This window comes from Pseudorca crassidens, chromosome 3, assembly GCF_039906515.1.
Source record: "Pseudorca crassidens isolate mPseCra1 chromosome 3, mPseCra1.hap1, whole genome shotgun sequence".
NCBI classification, from domain to species: domain Eukaryota; kingdom Metazoa; phylum Chordata; class Mammalia; order Artiodactyla; family Delphinidae; genus Pseudorca; species Pseudorca crassidens.
The window spans coordinates 171,540,051-171,565,069 of NC_090298.1; the positions used below are offsets into that span (position 1 = coordinate 171,540,051).

At 61.6% G+C, this 25,019-nt stretch overlaps 2 protein-coding genes and 1 long non-coding RNA gene across 3 annotated transcripts; 1 reads left to right on the forward strand and 2 right to left on the reverse strand.

The window, feature by feature from the left end:
* Positions 1-985: 985 nt before the first annotated feature.
* On the reverse strand, positions 986-4,625 carry LOC137222748 (uncharacterized). The gene is made up of 3 exons (XR_010942570.1): positions 4,498-4,625; positions 2,516-3,636; positions 986-1,286 (listed from the first exon to the last, which is right to left on the reverse strand). It is a non-coding gene; the product is annotated as an uncharacterized lncRNA (long non-coding RNA).
* Positions 4,626-4,887: 262 nt separating this feature from the next.
* MEX3D (mex-3 RNA binding family member D) lies at positions 4,888-13,624 on the forward strand. The gene is made up of 2 exons (XM_067734414.1): positions 4,888-5,555; positions 11,410-13,624. The coding sequence occupies exons 1-2, from the start codon at positions 4,946-4,948 to the stop codon at positions 12,786-12,788; spliced, it is 1,989 nt and encodes a 662-aa protein (XP_067590515.1). The 5' UTR covers positions 4,888-4,945; the 3' UTR covers positions 12,789-13,624.
* A 3,264-nt stretch (positions 13,625-16,888) lies between these two features.
* On the reverse strand, positions 16,889-24,239 carry PLK5 (polo like kinase 5 (inactive)). The gene is given in 15 exon segments (XM_067734483.1): positions 16,889-17,285; positions 17,939-18,049; positions 19,216-19,257; positions 19,260-19,372; positions 19,914-19,991; positions 20,240-20,324; positions 20,458-20,534; positions 20,714-20,840; positions 20,971-21,169; positions 21,792-21,887; positions 21,979-22,066; positions 22,181-22,310; positions 22,996-23,112; positions 23,265-23,378; positions 24,037-24,239. Coding segments are annotated over 15 exon segments (1,680 nt in total). The 5' UTR covers positions 24,154-24,239; the 3' UTR covers positions 16,889-17,099.
* Between the last annotated feature and the right edge of the window lie 780 nt (positions 24,240-25,019).

The following is a 25,019-nucleotide window of genomic DNA, read 5'->3' on the forward strand; positions in this document are numbered from 1 at the left end:
TGCAAAATCCAGGTGTGGCGTTGGCACCCCAGCTGTGTTCTGGGCAGTCCGTTGCAGGGGCCACAGGCCTCGGGCTGGTGGGCCACAGGGTTCCCAAGCGGGCAGGTCAGGACCGAGAGGGTGAGGCCTTTCCCCAGGTGCGGGGCCCAGACTGAATGCCAGCTGGAGGCCCATCTGCTCACTGCCCACCCCCCAGCCCCTGCCCTCACATCAGCCCCCAGGGCTGAGCTCAGGTGTTTGATGCCCAGGCTCCCTGGCAGCCCAGCCCATTCCCAGTCCTTCGTGGTCACTGAAGGACTTGGAAGCAGGTTGCTCCACAGAGACTGTTGTTCTCAGAGCCCTGGGCAGGGGGCAGGGAGGACAGGCACAGAGCCTTGCTGGGGTGTGGTCGCCAGGGCAGCCGGAGCAGCCTCCACACAGTAAGTAAGGGCATCTCACCAAAAGCAGTGCGTTTCTCCAGCCACCCTGGGAGCTGAGCTCAGGTCCTGGCGCAGGAAGGGCCAGCAGTGCAGCTGTTACCTGTCACTAGGGGGTCGTGCCACCTCTTAGATCCTCCCCCGTCCCCTTCAGGGGTTGCGACAGGACCCCTGCAAATCGGGTTGTCACTCCTCCCCATCCCCTACCCCTCCTCCATGAGGGTGGAAGGAACACATTTTTAAAAAGGATGGAGTTTGGGTTTCTGGTGGCACAGTGGTTAAGAATCCGCTTGCCAATGCACGGGACACGGGTTCGAGCCCTGGTCCGGGAAGTTCCCACATGCCGCGGAGCAACGAAGCCTGTGCGCCGCAACTACTGAGCCTGAGCTCTAGAGCCCGCAAGCCACAACTAGTGAGCCTGCGTGCCACAACTACTGAAGCCCGCGCACCTGGAGCCCTTGCTCCGCAACAAGAGAAGCCACTGCACTGAGAAGCCTGCGCACCGCAATGAAGAGTAGCCCCTGCTCACCGCAACTAGAGAAAGCCCGCGTGCAGCAACGAACACCCAACACAGCCAAAAATTTATTTATTTACTTATTTTAAAAAATTGATGAAACAAGCGTCTATCCAGGGATGGTTCGATACAAAAAATCTAGTCCCTCCACACGCGGGAGCATCACTTCGCCGTGAAAAGGAGAGAAACACTGACACTCGTTTACAACGTGGATGGACCTTGAGAACACGATGCTCAGTGAGAGAAGCCAGACACAGAAGCAAGCTGTGACGTTAATTGTAGGTGTCAACTTGACCGGGCTGAGGAACGTCTGGAGAGCTGGTAAAACATTTCTGGGTGTGTCTGTGCAGATGTTTCTGGAAGAGATTAGCATTTGATTCAGTAGACTGAGAGATCCGCCCTCACCCATTTGGGTGTCATCCGACCCATCAAGGGCCCAAGTGGAACAAAAGGACAGCAAAAGGGCAAGTTCCTTCTCTCTTCTTGAGCTGGGACGTCCCTCTCTTCCTGCCCTGGAGCTCCTGGTTCTCGCGCCCTTGGCCTCGGACTGAATCACACAGAGCCCTCCATAATTGTGTGGCCAATTCCTATGCTCTGTTTCTCTGGAGAACCCTGACTGCTGTGGCCACAGTGTCTGATGCCGTGCATGTGAAATGTCAGAAGGTAAATCCGTAGATGAGTGGTTGCCAGGGCTGTGGCTGTAGGGGGCTTGGGGGTAATGGCGCAAGTGTAAGGGGTTTCATTTTCTGGACGATGATCATTTTTTTGTTTTGGCCACGCCGCCCAGCTTGCGGAATGTATCTTATTTCCCCAGCCAGGGATTGAACCCAGGCCCTCAGCAGTGAAAGTGCCAAGTCCTAATCACTGGACCACCAGGGAATTCCTGATAATGTTCTAGAATTGATGGTGGTAATGACTGCACAACTCTTTAATTTACTAAAAAAAAACATTGAATTGTGTACTTTTAAAGGGTGCACCTTAATATGTGTACATTATATCCCAAATTTTAAAAATAAAACAATATCAGGGGGCTTCCCTGGTGGCGCAGTGGTTAAGAATCTGCCTGCCAGTGCAGGGGACACGGGTTCAAGCCCTGGTCCGGGAAGATCCCACATGCCACGGAGCAGCTAAGTCTGTGTGCCACAACTACAGAGACTGCGCTCTAGAGCCTGCGAGCCACAACTACTGAAGCCCGCGCACCTAGAGCCCGTGGTTCACAACAAGAGAAGCCCCTGCAATGAGAAGACCGCGCACCACAACAAAGAGTAGCCCCCACTCACCGCAACTAGAGAAACCCCGCGCCCAGCAACGAAGACCCAACTCAGCCAAAACTAAATAAATTTATCAAAAAATTATATATATATATATATATCAGGGGTTCAGGGAACCTGACATCTGTGCACAGATCCTGGCCGGCCCTAGAGGTGTGGGGAGCCAGCTTGGCGGGAGACAGAGGGTCCCTGGCAGCCTTGGGGAGACCAGGCAGCCCACACGGGCCCATGAAGGAGCCTGGATGCACAGCTGCCTGGCCGGGAGTCTTTAAAAAATGACAAAAATTAACTTAGGCCGAGTGCAAAAAACTCACCCCACAAGGGAGTACAAAGCGATTCCCTGGACTTCCTGGCGGTCCAGTGGTTAGGACTCCGAGCTTCTACTGCAGGGGGCACAGGTTCGATCCCAGGTCAGGGACATTCCATGTGCCACGGTACAGACAAAAAGGGGGAAAAAAAAAGATTCTGTTTACGTGAAGCCCCAGAGGAGGCAAAACTGGTCCAGGTGACCGACAGAGAGGGGAGAGCCAACTGGGTCCTGCAGCCGCTCATCTGGCCAGGAAGAGCTTATGCACAGGGCAGTGAAAGCAGGTGCCTTTCATTGCGTGTAAATTTTATTTCAAACCCAACTCAATTCACAAAAGTAACCATGAGCCCACTCCAAAATCAACTGCCACAAGCACATTTTAATAACTGGAGGAGGAAGACTGAACGTGGAAGTGGTGCAAGGAAGGCAGTTTTGTGGTTTTATATTCTTTGGCAACAAAGTTCTTTTCCTTGACTATTATTCTCTCAAAACATGACCTTGGATGAGGCACCACTGCCACTCCGCTTTGGGCAGTGCTGGAGGGGCGCTCAGCAGCAGAGCTCAGACCCAGGCCCCCACCGAGCCTCACTGGCCGTGGTGTTTTCATCAGTGTTGCCTCAACACGTTTAAAAACTAATATATGTGTAGCTAAAAATAAAAAAAAAATAACTGAAATTCCCATCATGGAAAATAGCCATGCCCAGCCCCATGCTCCCCGGACCAGACCCCCTTTCAGCAATTTTGGTGGCTTCTGGCATTTTCCTCCGTGTCTCTGAAGTTATTTATGACACTTCTCCCCTTCCTCCTGTTTTTTTTTTTTTTTTAAGAAATTTATTTATTTTTGGCTGCCTTGGGTCTTCATTGCTGCGCGCAGGCTTTCTCTAGTTGCAGCGAGCGGGAGCTACTCTTCGTTGCAGTGCGTGGTCTTCTCATTGCAGTGGCTTCTCCTGTTTCAGAGCACAGGCTCTAGGCGCAGGGGCTCAGTAGTTGTGGCTTGCAGGCTCAGTAGTTGTGGCGAACCGGCTTAGTTGCTCTGTGGCATGTGGGATCTTTCCCCACCAGGGCTGGGAATCGGTGTCCCCTGCATTGGCAGGCGGATTCTTAACCACTTCGCCACCAGGGAAGTCCCTGAACATAAGTTATAATGAAATAATTAATACTTCCGAGCGAGCATTCAAGCACACAAAAGAGAAGTCCAAGACCTTAAGAGAGAAACTGGGGTCCCTTAAGAGAGGGGGAGGGGCACCTGCCAGGGAAGACAGAGTTCGTGAAGAGAGGTGACGAACTCTGGGCCATCCAGTCGTGGACAGCTGTGGCCGAAGGACTCCATGGGGTGGGGGGCAGGTACCCAGGTCGGGTGAGGATGGCAGTGGACCAGGTGAGAGGTCAGTGCTGGACAAAAGGGGCGGGCTGCCCCCTCTCCCACCCAAAGAGCCCATGCAATTGGCCTGAGGTCCCGCAGCCAAGCAGGGACTAGGTCCCGGGTCCCCTCGGAGACCGGGTAGGACAACCTGGGTGGGGTCGATCCCAGCCCATCCATTCACCAAAAGAAATCCCACAGGGGGAAACTGGACGGCTCCTTCGCCCCAAAGGAAAAAAGAAGGCCCTGAAAGGCCGCTGGAGGAAGGGCCACCGGGACAGGTTGGCTTTAGGCGTGGGCACGCTGGGCTGCTCTCTGAGCATTAGAGGGCGGTGCTCACGTCCGAGGGCTCTGGCGGGTAGAAACCAGCCCAAGCCGGGAAGCACCACCACGTGGCGCGATCTCGGCTCCGGGCACTCTCCCGGGATGGGGGATGTGGGTGCCCGAGACCTCCCGGGGGGGGGGCCCTAGGAGCCAGGTGCGTGCGGGGATCGCGCGGGGGAAGGGGGGCGGAGTCTGGAGGCCAGCCCCGGCGCTAGGGGCCTCGGGAGAGGGACACCGGCCCAGAGGCGAGGACTGGGGCGGGGCGCCTTCGCTCCCCCAGGGCCCGGGCCGCCTCGGGCACCTACCTGCGGCCGCTCCCGCACGTGCCACAGCGCCCGGCCCGCCCCAAAGCCCGTGGCGGGGGTGGCCGCGCCACGTGACCGCCCCGCCCGTCCCGCGCGTGCGCCCTACCCGGCGCCCCATTGTTGGCGGCAGCCGCGTCACGGGGGCGGGGCCGGGGCGGGGCGGCCGGCGGCCGGAGGGAGGCGGCGGGAGGGCGGAGGGAAGGAGCGTCCGCGCCGCCGCCGCCGCCGCCGCCGAGGAGCCGCCACCGCCGCCGCCTAGAAGCAAGCCGAGCCGCGCCGCGCCGCCGCCGCCCGCGCCCGAGCAGCCCCGCCGCCGCCCCGCCCCGCCGCTGGATGCCGGCGGCCGGCGGCCGAGCTCTCAGAGGCGGAGGGCGGCGGCGCGGGCGGCGGCGGCGGGGGCGGCCGGCGGCCGAGAGGCGGGAGCGCGGGCCCGAGCGCTAGCGCCGCCATGCCCAGCTCCACCGGACAGCCCGACGGCGGCGGGGGCAAGCGCAGCGGCGGACCCGGGGCGGCGGTCGGGGGGGACCCCAGCCCGGGCCCCCCGCCGCCGCCGCCGCCGCCGCCGCCCCCGCCCGAGGGCGCCGAGGAGGCCGCGCCTGCGCCCCGGCCGCCGCCCGAGCCCGACGACGCGGCCGCCGCGCTGCGCTTGGCCCTGGACCAGCTCTCAGGGCTCGGTCTGGGGGGCGCGGGCGACCAGGACGAGGAGGGGGCGGCCGCGGGCGGCGGGGACGGAGCGGTGGCGGCGGCGCGAGGCGCAGACTGCGGGGCCGCGGCGGAGCCCGCGCCCCCCGACGGGCCCGAGGCGGGCGCGCCCGGGGTGGCCGTGGCCCCCGGCCCGCTGCCGTTGCTGGAGCCCGACGTGAGCCCCCCGCCGCCGCCTCGGCCATCGCCGCCCGACGTGTTCGCGGGCTTCGCGCCCCACCCCGCGGCCCTGGGTCCCCCGACGCTGCTGGCCGAGCAGATGAGCGTGATCGGCAGCCGCAAGAAGAGCGTGAACATGACCGAGTGCGTGCCCGTGCCCAGCTCCGAGCACGTCGCCGAGATCGTGGGTCGCCAGGGTGAGTGGCCGCCGTCGGGGGCGCCTCCCCGGGGGTCCCCTCGCGGCTCGTCCCGGGAGGGGCCACCCAGCCCAGCCCGCGGCTGGACACCAGACCCCGGCCACGCCCCGCGTGGGCTCGGGCCTCGGTGGCCGCCTGTGTGCCTTTGTCCTGCCGCTGGCCGCGGGAGAAAGTTGGGCGCAGCCCGCGCTCCTCCCCTTGGCGCTCTGGCCCCGCTGCCGCCTTTGTCTGGGTGCCTGCAGCCGGGAAAGGCCCCTGCGTGCAGCTCACTGCCCGGGCCCTGGGCCGCCAGCGGTGGCATCCCAGGGATAAGGGGGCCGGGCTGGGCAGTGCCCGCTCCACACCCAAAACTGGCACGGGGCGGGTTCGCTCGGGTTTGGGGGGTCGCTGGGGCTGGGGGCGCGGGCGCTCCGGCAGTGTCGAGAGAAGTTTGGCGGCACAGAGAGGGTGCATCGAGACTTGCCAGCCTGGGCACCCTGCTGGGGATGGGGAGCAGGACAGGATGAGAGAGGATCCCTACCGGGCTCTCCGCCCCCAGTCAGGGATTTGGGGGATGCACAAGGACCCCCCCCCGTAAAAGCCACTTTTGGGGTCCTGCCCCACAGCCCTCCCCTGGCCAGGTGGCCAGCAGCAGACCCAGGGTGTGCGGGTCCCGGAGCGGCATTGTCGGAGTGTCCCTGTGGCTGCCCCATTGTTCTCTTTGTTAGAGAGCCAGGCTGAGATTTGCAGGGTGACATCAGGCCGGCGGCCGCTCATTGGCCCTGGAGCTGCGGGGCGGGCGGGCTGGAGGGTGGTGGGCAGTGCCCGGCCCAGCACACACCCACCCACCCTGTTAGCTGCCTGCCCACCAGCCTCAACTTTCCTGCCTTCCTGCCCGCACCTCCGGGCTCCCTGCTGCTCAGCCAGGTTCTAGAACTTGGGGTGGGGCCTGGGCGGGGCTTGACGTGGGGCTAGGGGTCCCTGCCTCTGGACCCTCGGTAACAGGAGCTAGAGAAGGGTGTTGGGGGGCTTGAGTCTCAAGGTGACCTGTCGCCCTAACTGCCACAAGCAGAGGACCGCAGGGATGCCCTGGACACCGCTCTACTAGTTCTGGGTGGGTGGGGCCAGGGGGTAGCAAGCCCTCTGGCTTTGGGTGCAGGTATGTTCAGTCATTCATTTGTCCTCCCCATGTGTGGACACAAGGAGGACCAGGCGTGATGCTGGGCCCGGGGACCCGCTGTTAGGAATGGGAGCCGGGGGGAGGGGGACCCGTAAACCATTCTCCGGGCCCTGCGGCTACCCGCAGGCACCACGAGACCACAATCGGACCTTTCCCCTCTGCCACCCAGTTGCCTCCTTCTTATTCAGGACACACCTCCTGCCGCCCCTGTCCCCAGTAACCTCACTGGGACCTGTAACAAGACAGCTGCTTCCCAGCCGAGTGTCCAGGAGCCTGTGGAGACTGAGGCTGGGGGCTGTCACCCAAGGTCATGAGACTGATCCACCTGGTGGTGGAGCCTGAGGACAAGTCCCATGTGAATGTGCGTGTCAGCCCCCCGGGGGTGCGGGCCGCAAGCAGGGGGCACCGATACCTGGCCTACATGCTGAGCAGTCTGGTGGCTGGGTCGCCAGGCTCCACACTGACCACTGGTACCGCGTGTCCCTCTGGTACCCGCTGGTACCCAGGGTATCAGCCTGGATTCCTGCGGATGGCAGACAGCAAGGCAGGCTCTGGGGGTCCCTGGGCCCTGACAGCTCTCCCTGCAGACTAGGGTGGTCCTGTGACTCTGAGCACAAGAGCCCCTCTCTGTGACAGGGGGGAGAGCAGCTCCCTTGTCGTGAGGATTCTCAAGCCAGATGCTGGTTCTTATCCCAGCACCTGGCCGGCACACTGTAGCCACCCCGGGGTGCAGGGGTGAGTGGGGTGCAGGGCACCAGAGAGGGGAGTACGAATGCCAGGACAGGTTGGCAATTGCAGCAGCCCTTGTGTCTCCCCACTCTAGAAGCATCTGTGGCTCCCAGCTTCTGCCACCAGTTCTCAAGCACAGCCTGGAGGACTCTGTGCCCTTCCTCCGGTTACCCACCCTGCTGTCCACCCTGTGGGTCCCTGGACATGGAACCTGTCCCTTCTTACTGCTCTGCTGTCCCTAGGGCAGGGGGCACGGCCTACCCTGAACTTATTCTTTTCTGTCTGACCCCAGGCCCACGGCCACCGCCTTCTCTGGAGTGCAGGGTCAGGGGGTTCACCTGCCCGACCTCCTGTGCTGACGAGAGCCACAGACCCGGGCTCGCCCTTTCCTGGACACCCCCTTGCTGCTCTGTGAGCCTCGGTTTTCTCAGCCCTGAAATGGGTCCATGCACCTTTTGGGCACAGGCAGGAGATTATAGCCCCTGCATTGCTCTCTCCTCCCGGAGGCCGAGGGGCCCAGAAGGTGCCCTGGACCCACTGAGAGGCAACCTCAACCTGCCCTGAGGTGTCCCCCAGAGAGGATCCTGCAGCCTTGGGTCACAGACGGGGAGGGAGAGGCTGCAGGAGCGGAGGTGCCGCCAGAGCTGGTCGGCAGGGCCCAGATATGAACCCTAGTCTCCTGGCTCTTCCTGCCCTGCAGGGAGCAGGGGTGAGTCAGGAGAGAACCTCCACCTTCCAAAGCTCCAGGGTTGGAGGTGGTGTGGAGGTGGCCCCCTTCCACAAACAGGAAAAGTGGAAACTCAGAAGGGCCGGTGGAGAGCCTGTCACCCCAGCTGGTCATCAAATGTCAGGGGCTGGCGCCCAGTTCTTTCTGAGACCCTCTCCTGCGCCCCCCGCCTTGCTGCCTTTGCCCCAGTTGGCAGAATGGCCGTGGGTGGGGTGGCCGGGGTTGGGTCTTCAGAGCCAGGCCTGGGTCTGCAGCACACTCGGCTCACGGTCGGGAGCGAGTGACCTGCCAGCCAGCCAGGGTCCCTTCCATCATCCCTCGCGCTCGCTGTTCTCTCCCTTGTGCGGGGCCCCACCCTTGTGGGACGCTGCAGGCCTGTCGGGGGCCCCTGCCTTGACATTCTTACCTACCCACTGGGGGGCGTAGGAAGAACGGGGCCCCCGGGTGGCAGGTCACACCCTTCCGTGCCTGCTGCACGGGGCTTTCCCTGGCCCTGTTTCACAGGTGAGCCAGCTTTGCCCCCAGACACGGTACTGTGACTCAGCCTGGCCCTGGGGACAGCACCCTGCTGTGTTGGGAGTGGCAGTATATCGGGCTGACTCGTCCCAGCCCTGGCGTGCTGGAACTCTGTCCCTGCTGTCCCCTTAGCCAGCGGCACGCAGCCTCCTTCCCAGGGCGGCCCCTCAGCTCCCCGCACACGGCCTTGAGGTTCCCTTGATAAGTGTGGCCTGTGGTCACCACGTGGGCTCCTTTGGGGCAGAGCCCGTGTGGCCTGGTTCCCTGAACGCCCAGTGCAGTGGTGCCTGGACCCCAGTACAGGGTCACGAACAATGGGAAGCAGGGTTGCCTGCATCTAGGCCCCCCATGGGGACCCTTGGCCCTGCCCCTCTTGAGGAGGGTCCGGCTGCCGCAGGGTGGGGCCTGCTGGGGCCTGGGGCAGTCAGCCACCTTTCCCGGTTATCTGAGTTGGAATTCTGGGGCAGGGCCCGGGAAGCTACATTTCTGCTGCACCCACCAATTGGCGGTAGCCCCCAGGGTCACTCCTGGAAACCCAATTTCCTGGCTTGTGCAGTTCCACTCCCCACCCCCCCAAGCTCTGCCACCTCTCAGGGTCTTAGCGTGGGTGGGGTTTGGGGGATAGTGGATGTCACAGCTGAAGTCTGGATGGTTAATTGGGCTCTACTTGGCCACTGAGGCCTCCATCCAAGGCTGCTCTCTGGGTCAGGGCAGGATGGGGGCCGGCAAGCGGAAAGCTGCAGGGTCCTTCCCCAGCCCTGACCTGCCCAGGGGTCCCTTCCCCACCAAGGCTCCCCCATGAGGACAGGCACCGGTCTGGGGCCACTCTCCAGTCTGTGGCCGGTCAGGTCCTGCCCCAAACCTGTGAGGCTGGGTGTGTTTCTGCCCTCCTTTGGCAGGTGAGGAAACTGAGGCATGGGATGGTTCCTTGAGTGCCCAGGGCAATCCCAGTCCACCGGCCCTTACAGCACAGTCCCCCAGCCTCGGGGAGTCCAGAAAGTCAGACTTAGGGTGTGAGGAGAAACTCTGAGAAGTGTGTGCTGGGGCCTGGCCCAGCATAGTCAGGGCGGGTTTCCTGGAAGAGAGGGTGCCGGGCTGTGATGTGATGCAGAGAAGGGAGAGGACGGTGGGGTGCAGCAGTGAGGATGACGTGACAAATGAGAAAGGTCAGGCGCAGGGGAACTGCAGGAGGGGCCTCCCCAGCCAAGTGGGGAGGAGACCATCCAGGCAGGAGTGGAGGCAGCCCAGGTCAGCAGCCACCGACGGGGAGGACGCCGGGTGCAGTGGGGATGGCTGGGGGCCAGGAGGCGAGGCCGGGAGATGGGAGGAAAGCAGTGTCTCCCTGGGAGATTTCAGACCCCCACTCAGCTGGCCCCCTTTTATTCAGCCATGGATGGGGGGCTCCTGCCCTCTTTGCGCTGGGGGTGAGGCTGCCCCCTGCCCAGGCCCCGTGTCTCTGACTTCCTTGGCTGCAGGCAGACAGCTCGTCCCGCTAACTTTGTATTTTCCCTCGCTGAGAAGTTAGCCACGCTGTCATTCCACTCAGTGCCGCCCTCTGTTTGCACTGCAACAATATCCCTGTGTCCCTCTGGCATCCCCAGAACTTGGGGGTGGGGGGTCCTCCCAGACTCCTGGGTCCGGACTCAAGATGTGTCAGAAGGCCCCTGGGCGGGGGGGTGGGTGTCAGGGCCCCCGGCCGGCCACGCCTGGTGTTTAGATGTCTCAGGGGCAGCTTCCAGTCGACCTCAGGAGGGCCGCCTAGGTGGTGGGAGAGGCACCTAGTCAAAGAACCTGCTCGACTGACCCTCTCCCCAACGGCCACCCTGGCCCCCTTCCGCAGGGTCAGCCCCCTAGCCCAGCCCAGCCCAGGCAGCAAAGATGAAGCCACAAGGCCGTGTCCCCGAGCTTCCCCTCAGAGGCTGGGACCACTGAGGGCCTTTGGAGGCATCCTGATATGGGGCCCAGGATCTGCTCTTGGGGGAGGGTCACATGGTCAGGAAGAAGTCGTAGGCCATTTCCACAATCCGAGCCTCAGTTTCCCCTCCTGTCAGGGAGTTGGTGTCAGAGGGTCTGCATTCGTGTCCTAGATCTGGTAAAATGAACTGGATGGCTTGAAACTATAGAAATGAACCCTCACAGTTCTGCAAGGTGGAAATCAGGGTGTGGGCAGGACCATGCTCCCTCCAGGGGAGAATCTGTTGCGGCCTCTCCCCGGGCTTCTGGTGGTACTGACTGACAGGCCTTGGCGTTCCTGGGCTTGTGTCTGTCTCACTCCAACCCTGGGCTCCGTCTTCACAGGGCCATCTTCTCTTGTGTCTTTACATGTCCCTCCTCTATAGTGACACTGGTCATTGGATTCAGGGCCGCCCTAATCCAGCATGCCCTCACCCTAACTAATTACATCTGCAAAGACGTTATTTCTAAATAAGGTCACATTCTGACATTCCAGGTGGACATGGATTTGGGGGGACGCCTTTCAACCTAAAACAGGGTCCCTCCTTGCCTTTGGGACAATCCCCCTGTTACAGAGCCAGGGGTTGCAGAACCAGAGTGGACACTGACGCCCAAGGTTGGAGGGAGGGACGCCGAGTGCCTGAGATTACAGCCCGAAGGTGGGGCCTCCTAACCCAGCGCACCGGCTGGCCCCTGCAGCTGCTGCCCAGGAGGGGCTGTCCTGGGGAGGGGTCCCTGCCCTCACTGTGTCTCCCCGTCCCCCACCACAGGGTGCAAGATCAAGGCTCTGCGCGCCAAGACGAACACGTACATCAAGACACCGGTGCGTGGGGAGGAGCCGGTCTTTATCGTGACCGGCCGCAAAGAGGACGTGGAGATGGCCAAGCGTGAGATCCTGTCGGCCGCCGAGCACTTCTCCGTGATCCGCGCCACGCGCAGCAAGGCAGGCGGGCTGCCCGGTACCGCGCAGGGCCCGCCCAACCTGCCGGGACAGACCACCATCCAGGTGCGCGTGCCCTACCGCGTGGTGGGGCTGGTGGTGGGCCCCAAGGGCGCCACCATCAAGCGCATCCAGCAGCGGACGCACACGTACATCGTGACGCCCGGGCGCGACAAGGAGCCGGTGTTCGCTGTGACGGGCATGCCCGAGAACGTGGACCGGGCGCGCGAGGAGATCGAGGCCCACATCACGCTGCGCACGGGAGCCTTCGCTGACACCGGCCCCGACAGCGACTTCCACTCCAACGGCACCGACGTCTGCCTGGACCTGCTCGGGGCAGCCGCGGGCCTCTGGGCCAAGGCCCCCAACCCGGGCCGCCGGCCCCCCGCGCCCACGGCCAGCCTCCGGGGGGACGCTGCTCTGGGCACCCCGGGGGGCCCCGAGGCCTTCTATGCGGGCGGCCGAGGGGGGCCGACCATGCCGGTGCCGGACGCGGACCCCACCAGCCCCTACGGCGCCTCGGGCAACGGAGGCTTCACCTTCGGTGGGGACGGTCCGGGGGCCCCCGCGGGGCCACCCGCCCCCGAGGACTGCGACTTCGGCTTCGACTTCCTGGCGCTGGACCTGACCGTGCCCACCGCGGCCACCATCTGGGCGCCCTTTGAGCGGGCCCCGCCCCTGCCCGCCTTCAGTGGCTGCGCCGCCGTCAACGGGGCCCCCGCGCCACCCGCCGCGGGCGCCCGGCGCAGCAGCGGGGCTGGCACACCACGACACTCGCCCACGCTGCCCGAGCCCGGCGGCCTGAGCCTGGAGCTCCCGCTGGCCCGCCGCGCTGCGCCCGACCCGGTGGGCGCCCTGCCCTGGCGGCCCCCGCAGGGCTCCCTGGCATCCTTCTCGAGCAGCGCCAGCTTCTCCACGGCCACCTCGCTGCCCGGCAGCTCCTCGGCCTCCTCGTGCTCTGCGCTGGACTCGAGCGCCTCGGAGAGTGGCCGCAAGCCCCAGGCGGCCCCGGCCCCCAACGCCCCCGCCTCCGCGGCTCTGGCGCGGGAGTGCGTTGTGTGTGCAGAGGGTGAGGTGATGGCCGCGCTGGTGCCCTGCGGCCACAACCTCTTCTGCATGGACTGCGCCGTCCGCATCTGCGGCAAGAGCGAGCCCGAGTGCCCAGCCTGCCGCACACCTGCCACCCAGGCCATTCATATCTTTTCCTAGCCGGTCACCTCGCCGCGCCCGCGGCCCTCAGGGCCCGTCCACGGACGCGGGGTGGGTGCTCAGGGCCGGGTGGGGAGGAAGGGGAGGGGGTGGGCGGGGTGAGCGGCGGGCTGGCCAGTGTTTACAGACGAGCTTTAACTCCAGTCCCAAGCGTGGAGACGGCGACCCGGTGGCCCAGCGACACCTCAGTTCTTAACAAATGACAGTATTGAGTCGACAGGTTAAAATAAACCAGAGAGAAAAGGCCTGCTTGCACTTTTTATTTAAGACACCCCCCCCCTCCCCAGGGTGATCTTTTTAAGGAAAAAAAAAAAACCACGATTTTTACAACTCTCCCGGTTGTCCTTTTGTACGTAGCTGATATCGATTTGACAGTGTTTGTTTTCCCACGGCCTCAACCTCTGCAGAAACTTCCAGAAGGACGGCTCCCTTTTTGGGGCCAACTGGTTACCCTTTAGTATGTAAGCCGCGCGCAGGCTGGAGGGGGGCGGGGGGCGGGGGCGTCCAGAACTTACTTTTTTTTTTTTTAATTATTAATCCTTTTTCTGCTGTGGTTTCTGTTGACCGTTTTTTAATTTTTTTGTTTTTTTAAACTTTTACTTTTTACCTCTTGTGTATATGTAGGGAATTTATAGGGAAATATGTACTTTATGGAATAAATTTTAAGAAAACTAAAATATATTTTATTTTAAATAAAGTAACGGACCTTTAATCTTACACAGCTAAATTACTGATTATATATTTGCTGAGCTGACCTAAGGGTTCAGAAAATTGTATCAAGAGTTTTATTTTTTGACTTCAAAGCCTTCTTAATAAAGTCTTTTTACTACACGTGAGCCCTTGGCCTGGTGTGGGGTTGGTGGGCATGGGGGAGGGGTGGGGGGAGGGCTCAGATCCAGCCCCTCCCCCCCTAGTCTTCCAGATACAAGAGTTAGAGTTCAGGATACCCCAATTCCAGGCTTTTCCACAAGCCAGGTGCTGTCGGCATCGGGGCTACACTGAAAGGTGGTCCAGCCAGGTCCCCTTTTCCTGAGGCTCAGGACCTGATATCCCAGGGGACAACCAGCCATGGGGACGGCTATGACCCATGTGGAGGGGATGGTGCCAGGTGGTTACTTCCTAGGGCATCGGCCTGCCTCCGTGGTGTGTGTGGGACCCCCATCTCCAGCAGGACGGGGTCCACCTGACATTGTACAGACAGGGAAACTGAGGTCTGCAAACCTTTCTCCCAGGATGACTCCTAACACCTACCAGTCCCCAAAGAACATCTGAGCGATGAGCCACAGGTGGTGTCCCCCTGTCACCTAGTTGGGAGCAGAGGACCATGGCCCGTGGGGCTGCTGGACACATTTCTTCAGGACTGGCATTGGCCTGGAGGCGAGGACTGGGGGACCATGGGTTGGACCGTGGTCAGCTGGCAGTTGCCACAAAAGTTCCAAAAGCGGGGAAGGAAGCGCTGGAGTGTGTGGAGGATGGGGTGTGGTGACAGGGAGGGGCCCAGGACTGCTCCAGGGACAAACCCAGGGGCCAGGTGACCACAGGCTGCTGGCTTGAGGAATGGGCAATGAGGGGTCTGGGGAACACAGCCCGCTAGGAAAGCTAGGAAGGCATAGCAGAGCAGCCAGGAGGGCTTCCAGGAGGAGGCCAGGGGCTTGGGATGACAGGAGCGTCTGATGGGGCAACAGGGATGGAGAGGAAGTAGCCAGAGATGGACAGGGCACCCCACGAGCGAGTGATGGCCACATCAGATCCTCCAACTGAGAGTAGTAGCCCCAGGCTGCAGGGCCGCAGGTGGGTCTCAGGAAGGGCCACATACATGCATGGTTCCAACCTAGCCCTGCTGGAATTTCCCCATCTGTAAAATGGGCATACACCTGGGACTTCCCTGGCGGGCCAGTGGTTAGGACTCCACGCTTCCACTGCAGGGGGACAGGTTTGATCCCTGGTCGGGGAACTAAGATCCCACATGCCGCACAGCGTGGCTCAAAAGCAACAAAAAAATGGGGATACACCTAGGTACAAGCAACCAGCTCTGATGAGGCTCAGGGGGTGGAGTGCATTGATTCGTGGCCCCCAAAAGATACACCCCTGGAACCTGTGGATGGGAGCTTACAAAAGGGTATTTGCAGGGACTTCCCTGGAGGCGCAGTGGTTAAGAATCCTCCTGCCAATGTAGGGGACACGGGTTCGACCCCTGGTCTGGGAAGATCCCACGTGCCACGGAGCAACTAAGCCCGCGTGCCACAGCTACTGAGCCTGTGCTCTAGAGCCTGTGAGCCACAACTACTGAAGCCCATGTGCCTAGAGCCCGTGCTCTGCAACAAGAGAAGCCACCGCAATGAGAAGCCCGCGCACCGCAACGAAGAGCAGCTCCCACTTGCCGCAACTAGAGAAAGCCCGCGCACAGCAACGAAGACCCAACGCAGCCAAAATAAATAAATAAAAATTTTTAAAAAGGGTCTTTGCAGATGTAATTAAGAATCTTGAGATGAGATCATCCTGAATTAGGTTGGCCCTAAATCTAATGTCCTTATAAGAGACGGAGGAGGAGACTCAGACACAGAGGGTGAAGCTGTGTGAAGACGGAGGCAGAGGCTAGGGTGATGCAGCCTCAAGCCCAGGGATGCCTGGGGCCACCACAAGCTGGAAGAGGTCAGAAGAATCCACCCCCCCCCTCCCCGCCCGGCCCCCGCCCTCCCCGCCTGCCCCGCAGCCTTCAGAGGAATCGCGACCCTGCCACACCTTGGTCTCCGACTTCTGGTCTCCAGAACGTGGAGAACAAATACCTATTACTTTGTGGTAATTTGTTACAGAGCTTCAAGGAACCAGTATGGGTGGGTGGGAGGGCGATGCTTAACCCGGGGCCGGCCCACACTTCAGTGGCAGAGTAGTGGTGGCGCCAGTGGCCCCAGCTGACCTGGAGCGAAGTCAGGCCATAGAGGGTTACGGAGGCAGCAGGGACTTGAGGCATGGAGACCACCCCCCTGCAGTTTGGCCCCAAGAGCAAGAGGAAGAGCTGTGGCTGACCCCCACCCCGGCCAAGGGGTCTATGGTGGTGGGCGTGCGTCCTCGGGAGGGAGGTGGGACCGGGAGCCTGAGCGAGGGTCCCGACAGGGGTGGGCAGAAGGGGTGTTGGCCTGGTGTCTGTAAGGAATTGAGGGGTCTCTGGGGAGCTGCAGGGAGTGGGCTTGTCAGTTTGCTGCTGAAATAAGAGGAGAGAAGGGCCCCAAAGGGCCCAGGTGCCCGGGAGCTCGGCAGGGGATCGTGGAGATTGGGTGGCTGAAGGACCCACCAGGGGAGGGTGAGGCCCAGGGCCGAAGTCCAAATCCAGACCAGCCAAAGCCAGCCCCCTGGAGGGGTTTCTGAAGACGCAATGGTTAACCGGGTGGTCCCCCAACCATGGGCAGGGCTGTCACCTATGCTGGTCTGAGGAAGTGCTGTCCCAGGACTTTCCAGAAACACCTGAGGAGACTGCTTACTGCTGGATACAGGGTTGTGAATATTGTAAGTGTGAGGCCAGAGACACTGCAGCCCTCGGGGAGAGAGAGGGCCAGGCCAGGGTGAATTCCCTACCTTGCCGTGAGAGGCCCTGGATGCAGCCCTGCCTGAAGGTCATGGGTCCCAACCTCTCAGTTATAGGCACCAATAAGCTCTTCTTTGTTTCAGCCACTGTGAGTTGGAATAACTGAAACTCACAAAAACCCAGAGGGACCGCATTCTCAGTCAGGGAGCTGGAAAGCATTTCCGGGGGCGTGGCGAGGGGAAGTCCTGAGGGCAAGCTCTCGTCCCCCTTGGCAATTGGTTCTCTTGGTTCACAGGTGCAGCACATCAGGGTGACCCTGGTCCAGTGTCTTGTCCCGGCATGGCATGGGTCGCCATCTTCCCAGCCTCCAACACCTGTGTCCTCACCGCCCAGCAGTTGAGCGAATGTTCCATATTTTAGACTTTTGGTCATGGCAGAACCCCACTCTAGTAAGAATTTCTGTGTTGGTGAAAATCTGGCCTGTCTCTGCCACAGGAGCAGTGGGCTCAGATCATGGTGCCCCCTTGGCAAAGCTCCTCAAACTCCCCCAAAGAGAGGCCAACGGCAGGCTGCAGAGTCAAGTTTACTTTAATGATAAAAGAACAATTCCAAACACAAGTCTGGGTTGAACAGTCATGCCACGAGGCCAGGACCCCCACCTCCTATACCCCCTGCATGCGCCCCCAGCTGTCCCCAAGGACGTCCCCTCTGGGGGAGCAAAAGGGACAGAAAGGGAGCTTGGGTCCTGGGCATCAACATGCAGAGGTCCACCTTGACCCTCAGGGAAGCTAGATGCTCTGAAGCATGTGGATCGCATGCTGAAGGTGCTGGCGGGCAGCCGGAGCACAGCCGTGGCTCCGCAGGACGCCCAGCGGGTAGGAGGTGCCAGGCTGGCCCTGCTCCCAGACCGTGAGCCGCAGCTCTTCACACCCACCACTCAGCACGAGTTGAGCCTGGTCTCCGCTGCAGCTGACCTACCAAGGCGGGAGGAGCTGGGTCCGAGGGGAGAAGGGGCCCTGGCCCTCGGAGGACAAGTGGATAGGAGACTGAGGTCCCCCTGATCTGAGTCTCAGTGGCTGCCCCACCCATAGGAACTCAGGGTCAGGAGCCCAGGGCTCTACCACACAGACAGGGAAACTGAGGCTCAGATGGGACTCCTCCACCCAGAGCCGCCCAGTGAGACCTCCTACTCTTAAGCCTGTGCCCTGGGGAACAGCAGCTCCTCATGGGTACCAGCTTCCACAGCTGCTGGGCAGGGCCATTTGAAGACAATCCTCTAAGACCCGGCCCAGGCCAGGGTACTCTGGTCTGAACGGAGAGGGGATTTTTACTATAAAATAAAATCATACTAATTTTTAAAAATAATAAGTATTGTATACTAGTGCATTTGCAATCTGTTTTAGGAGTGGCTATGATGTCCCAGGGATTGCCAGGACTGCACAGGAAAACCTAAAAATGATTCTGCAACAAAATGACATTTCGACAGCTGCTACAGGTAACCACACAGGACGATGACCCTGAGTGACATTTTGCTGTCATTCAGACACATTTTATTTCCGATTTTCTTGGGCTCCCCCCAGAAGTGTGCAATGTAACAGCCCTGTTTGCGGGGGGGACCCTCACTTACCTGCACCGTCCCATCACTGAACAGCAGGAGTGCGGCCCGCTCGGACACCAGGAAGCGCAGCAGGCAGAGGCTGGGGGCTGCCGGCCAGGCGGCTGTGGACAGGCCCCCCTCCTGTGGACAGACCCAGCCACAGGGCCTCAGGGCCGAGGGCTCCCACCGCCTGGCACACCCCCCAGCCCCACCCAGCCCTCACCTCTCGCAGCCGCCGCTGCATGTATCGGGCAAAGAGCCGAAGGACAGCCAGCTTGGCACCCAGCAGGGTGGGCACATCCCTCAGGGCGAACGTCTCCAGCCTTCCCCGGTCAGGCATGTAGATGACTTGGCTGATGGGGGTGGGGGGGTTGCACAGGGCGGTGCCAGCTGTCAGGACCTCTATCCTGGACACCTCACACCCGAGGACACCTTCTCACGCAGCCGTGTCTCTTGGACCATGATGTGAAACCAGCTCTGCACGGACCAGCCCTCTCTGTTCATCCAGCCCCGGCCCCTCCCCTGAACTCCAGACCCTTGGAGCCACAGACTCAGCCTGTCCACGCTGAGATCCTGACGGGCCGCCACAACTACTGAGCCTGCACTCTAGATCCCGCGAGCCCCAACTACTGAGCCTGTGCGCTACAGCTACTGAAGCCCACCTGCCTAGAGCCTGTGCTCCGCAACAAGAGAAGCCACCACCATGAAAAGCCCGTGCATCGCAACAAAGAGTAGCCCCCGCTCGCCGCAACTAGAGAAAGCCCGCGCGCAGCAACGAAGACCCAACACAGCCAAAAATAAATTAATTAATTTAATTAATTTTTTTTAAAAAAAGTGTGAGTCTGACCTCCCCTTCCCGCCCCAACCCCAACAGTGGCCTGTGAGGCTCTGTGACTTCATGTCCTTCCCCTCTCCCTGCCATTCCTCAAACCCACCATGCTCAGTCCCATCTCGGGGGCTTTGCACATGCTGTTCCCTAGGCCTCAGATGCTATTCCTGACGGACTCTTTCTCATCATTTCTGTCTCGCCTGAGCGTCACTTCTTCAGAAAGCCCCTGCTTCCACAACCACTCTGTTGAGAGTCGTCTCCACTTCCCCAATCTGTCACCTCACCTGTTTCGTTTCCTTCGAAAACTGCCGCCTGAAATCAACTTAGTAATTCATTTGTTTAGCATTGTTCTCCCCGACCAGGCAGTAAGCGCCTGTAGGTGTGCACAGTAGATGTGTAATAAATCTGTGAGGAGTGAATGAAGAAAGGCAGGGAGGAGGGCCTGGCCTCCCAGGGGGAAAGGAACTCCACAACTTACCCCTCTGCGGGACGCAGGGCCATGTGGGTGCCATCCCGAAGCAGGACACCACTGCCCCCGTCTGACAATTGGTAGCCAAAGCCGTACTTGCTGGAATAATCCACCCACTTGGGGGCCCAGAGGATGGGCCGCTGCTCTCCTGGGGGGTCCTGCGTGGCTGGCACAGGATGAAATGAAGTGAGCAGGGGTCCTGGAAGGGGCGGGCGGAAGGACGGCAGAGGCACAGGAGATGGAGAGTAAAGTCCAGGGAATAGAACACCAACTCTTGGGACTTCCCTGGCGGTCCAGTGGGTAAGACTCCGTGCTTCCGCTGCAGGGGGCACGGGCTCGATCCGTGGATGGGGAACTAAGATCTCACATGCGGCCAAAAAAACAAAAAACAAAAAACAACCAACTCTTGCCTTGATGGGGGAGGACTGGGGGACCCTGGGATCACAGCTGCCTCTGCCTCTGGAAATGAGTAAATCTGAAATGCTTGTAAGGTCCAAAATACCGTAGGGCTTTGCTTTATTTCATTAAACATTTTTTGTATTAAAAAATAAAAATTGCTCAAGGCCATGTGGGATCCTAGATTGGATTGCAGAAGAGAAAAAGGGCAATCATGGAAACCCTGGGAAACCCCAGTGGCCCAGGAAGCTGGGCCACAGGAGAAGCTGGAAGTCTGTAATACAGTCGCCAGCTATCTGTGCTGCTCCTACCTGGGGCGCCAGAGTCCAGGCAAAGCTGCAGGCTCCTGATGGCTGCCTCTACTTCCTGCCTCGGGCTCCCCTGGGGCCCTGGGGAGACAGATCTCTGTGGGGGACAGACAGGCCAGGGCCCCTCCAACCAGCCCCGCCCCAAACTCCCACATCCGGGAAAGTCCTATTTTCACCCCAGAAGGATTCCAGACATCATTGTCATTTTACAGGTGGGAAAATTGAGGCCGGGAGAGGGGACGTGGTCCTGGCAAGGCAGGATCTTTGCCCCCACTTCTCGACCCTCAGTCCTGCCCACAGCTCCCACCTACGATGGAGAGTCTGCTCACCCGCCGGGTCACTCCCGAGGGTCCCCTGGCTGAGCAGGTGGACAGGGCGCTCAGGGCACGGAGCCCCTCCCTCTGACAGGGAGGCCTGGGGAGGGAGCAGCAGGGGTTGGGGGCTCTGGCCTCCCCCCCTGAAGACCCCCTGGCTTCTCCCTCTGCCCAGCCTCCCTGTGAGGATGCCCTCCACATTCCCCACCATGCCCCCCTCCCCGCGCCCTCACCTCACTACCGCACTCCATGGAGTCAGGGTCAGGGCCGTCTTCTCCTGGACCTGAAGCCTCCTTAGGAGTGAAGGGGCCTGCAGGAGGCACGAGGATTGGGGGGCGGGCAGAGCCTGACCCCATGCAGGGCGAGACCTCTGCCACCGACATCCGCCTCTGCCGTGGCGGTGACATTTCAGAGCAGGTAGGGAGGAGGACAGGCGTGTGAGATGCGGGGCGCAGGTAGGAGCAGGTGAGGGGGCGGGGCGGTACTCACAAGGCCTCCGGCACTGGGGCAGCAGCAGCCGGCCCACCCTCCAGAAGAGCCTGCCCAGAGGCTGGGGGATGGAGAAGATGGGCAGGCTGTGGCAGGAGTGGGGCGGCAGCCGGTCCGGGGTGAAGCCCTTCGGAGTGGAGAGCTGGGCATTAGCACACCACTCCTGAGTACCTGGGCTAGCTGGGGGTCCTGACCCACACCTGGGTCTGCTGAGACGCCCCAGAGAAGGGCAGCCCCGACCCGCTGACACCCCACACCTGCGTGAAAAAGTCATCCTGCAGCAGGTGGTCCAGGCTGGGCCGCTCGGCCGGGTTGGGTGCCAGCAGGCGGGCGATGAGGCGGCGTGCATTGGGGGACAGATGTGCAGGCTCGGGGTAGCGGCCGTCTCGGATATTCTGGTACATCTCCGACAAGGGTGCCGCCACGAAGGGAGCGGCGCCAGTCAGCACCATGTACCTGGGCCGGGTCGGGGGCAGGAACCTGGGTGCCTGCTTGCATCTGTCCTGGGCATCCAGGGTTGCCTCACACCTACCTGTGCACACCTGGCCACACCTTCCCACACTTCCTGACTCCGTACCCACGTCACATCCACTTTCTCATAGCTGCCCTACATCTGCTCCCACCTGGCCATTCCTGTCTGCTCAGGAGACACCAGCATCTGTCTGTACACCTGCCTGCTCCTGGGTTATACCTGGACACACCTGCATATACCTTTCCGGGTTTAGTTTATGCATGCTCACACCTCATACCTGTACATATGCCCTCATCTGCCTGTGTATCTGCCACCTGCACACACCTGTCCACACCTCTGTGCACACTCAAAACTATCATCCCGCCATATGCCCTATTCATACCTGCACGCTCAGATGATGGCAGGTGTGTGCTCCCACCTGCCCCCCCGAGCTGCACACACTGGTCCTGTGTTTGCTCATACCTGCCTGTGCCCCCACTCAATCTCCCCTGTACATGCCTACACCTGTCCTTACCTGCCGGCGCCCGCTCCCACCTGCCCACACCTGGCCCCAGCTGGGCCGTCCTGCCCCCCTTCCCCAGGCCCGGGGCTTCGGGGGCCACTCACATGACGCAGCCCAGAGCCCAGATGTCCGACTGGCAGGAGTGCCCGTTTCTGGACACGACCTCCGGGGCCAGGAAGTTTGGGGTCCCACAGAGCACTCTGGGGGGCATAACGGGGGCTCAGGAAGGCTGGGGCCAGAGCCGGCCCACCCTCACCCACCCAGAGAGCCCGCTCAGAGCCTCCCGGTCACCTGTGGCAGCGGCCTCCTGGGCCCACCCTGGTGGCCAGCCCCAGGTCTCCGATCTTCACCTCCATGTTCTTGTTCAGGAAGAAGTTACCTGCCGGGGCCCGGGGGCGGAGGGGATGGGAGGGGGAGGAGCACGGCGTGTGGGTGGAATCCCAGCCCTCGCCCCGCCCCCGCCCCGCCCCCGCGGCCCCTTCCGCGTCCTCACTGAGCTTCAGGTCCCGGTGGACGATGCGCCTCTGGTGCAGGTAGCGCAGGCCGCTGACCAGGCCCCGCAGGTAGTAACGCACCTCAGGCTCTGTCAGCGTCTGCCGCGCCTCCAGCACGTGGGCCAGTGACTGCAGGGGACCGGCAGGTGCAGCACCGGCGGCGCCGAGGAGACACAGGTGAGCCCAGGTTAGGCGGTACAGTGAGTTCCAGGGACCCAAGAAGGCAAAGGTAAATTCAGCTCTCAGGTGGATGTGGCTGATTGTGGGACAGGCAGAGGTGAGCTCTGAGCCCCAGGAGGAACGTACGAGTTCAGATGGGTCGAGGGGGCCACAGTGAGCTTTTCGGCAAGAGACGAACCCAAGGTGGGTACGTTCTGGGCAAAGGAGAGCTCAGGTGTATTTAAGTGGGCTCAGGCAGTTCAAGGGGTCTATGAAGGTGCAACTAAGTCCAAGTGGGTTCAGGAACAGGCATTCCTGCCTGTCGGACATCTGGGCTCTGGGCTGCACCGTGTGAGTGGCCCCAAGGGCCCCGGGCCTGGGGAACAGGGGCAGGACTGCCCAGGTGAGGCCAGGTGTGGGCAGGTGGGGCCTGGCTGAGTGCAGGAGGGGCACAGGTGGGCATAGGTGTGCCGAGGTGAGTCAAGAGAGCCTCTGGGTGGGCAGGTGGGCACTAGAGCATTAAGGGTGAGCAGAGGTGGGCCTAGTGTGGTCACAGGTAGAAACAGGTAAGGAGAGACAGACATGGGAGGGGGCCACAGATGAGCACAGTGGACTGGGGGGGCATGGCTCCCTCTAGGCCCCGCCCCCTGGGCACCTGGCGGCTGCAGTATTCCAACACCATGTACACGTGGTCACGGTCAGCAAAGTGTCCGTGGAAGGCCACGATGTTGCGATGTCGCAGGCGGCTGTGCAGGGCGATCTCGCGCTCCACCTGCAGGCGGGGTCCCACGTGTACACACCCGGCAGGTGCCCACACCCGAGGTACCCATGCCCCCACGGGCATGCTCACCACGCCCAGGGCAGGACGTCTCTGCGGACCCGATTTGGTCACAGCGCCCCTGGGCACTGATGCGCAGAGCGTACCTTGTCGCCGGGGCACAGCCGTCCAGCCCCACCACCGCCATGAGGCACCACTTTGAGCGCAAACACGGAGCTGGTGGACATGTCGGTCAGCTTGTAGCAGCGGCTGAAGGCGCCCTGCGGGGCAGGCGATTCACGAGCTCAGGGCACACAGGTGTGGGGACAGATGGCCAGACCTCTTCACACACAGACACGCACACACACACACACCCCTGAGACGCATGGATGCATAGCTCACATCCTCATACCTGGATACCCAAGGCAACACAACACACAGAAGTACACGAAGGCACAGGGACACATACACTCAGACACACAGACACATCCACACCTGGATATATAGAGCCCACGGACCCTAATACAGTCCCCGGACACACGGTACAACGCCCGAACACAGAAAGCACAGACCTATGACACATTCAGACACATACGCACAGGGACAACACAACAGAGTCTGGGTCCGCACCAAGGCTCCAAGTCGCAGAACACTTGGGCGCACACCCACACCCTAGACACACAACCCACAACACAGCACAACGTGCCCAACACTGGTTCCCGCCACACGATGCACGCAGAACAGCGGGTACATCGCAGACCCGGGCGTCCACCCACGCCAGCCCCAAACTCGCGTGGACACGCGACACACGCAGAGACAAAAGCCGGGGCGCACGCTGGCTCGTTTGCGGTCGCGATCGCGCGAACGCGCCCCGCCCCGCCGGGACCCCTGCCCGGCCCGGCCCCCTCGTCAGCGGACTTGGGGTGCCGGGGTCCCCACCTTGCCGATCAGCTTCCCGCGCCTGTACACGCGCCCCGAGCTCGGGTCGCGCAGGAAGACGGAGACCAGCGGGCGGCAACTGCGCCGCCGCCGCCGCCGCCGCGGCTCGGGCTCCATCCCTCCCGGGAGCCTGGCGGGGCGGGCACACTGGCGCAGCCTCGGCCGGGACCACCGCGCGCGGCGCTGCTCTGGGGGCCGCGCGCTGCCTGGACGCGTCTTATTGGCCGAGGGGGGAGGGGTGGAGTCCAGACGCTCGGGGCGGCCAGCGCGGGAGGGGGCGGGCGCGTGGGGGCGCTTGGGCGTGCGGGGACGCGGGGCTGGCGGGAGTTCAGGGACCAGAGCGGCGCTGGCACCCTGCACGCCAGCCCAGCGCCAGTCCCGCGCGCGCTCAGCTCGCTTGCTCCTCCAATCCTGCGCCTCCCGCCAAGCTGTGAACTGTCAACACGCCCATTTCTCTGAGCAGGAGACTGAGGTCAGAGTGATTGTCTCATTCTCTCGAGGCTTCGAGGGGAAGGGTGGGTGGGAGGGAGGGCTTGGCAGGGCTCTCCCCAGACTGCGCTTGAGGTCTGAGTCTAGTCGTCCTGAATACGTGTGACTGTGGGTCCTGGCAGGTGGGTCCCCGGACCCCATATGACAATGCACGAGACTTGATTATCTTGGCACTAGGGAGCCACAGCAGGATTCAGGGAGGTGGGGAGGGGCGTGAAGCCCAAAGGGGCACTGCTGGGGTTGGGAGGCTGGCATATATGATGGACACTCAGTGGAGAGAAGGAGCAGGATTTGGGTACTGATGGACAGACACTGGGGGTTGTGACTCCTGGCTTGGGCAGCCAAAGAGAGGCAGGGGAATGGAGAACAAGTGGGCAGGCTTGGGCCCCCCGGGAACCATGGGAGCATCTCTGAGCTGTTCCCCAGACTCAGTGCCCAGCTCTTTCCTTGTATTGTCTCAAGTCACCCTTTCACCGATTCTGAGATGCAGGAAC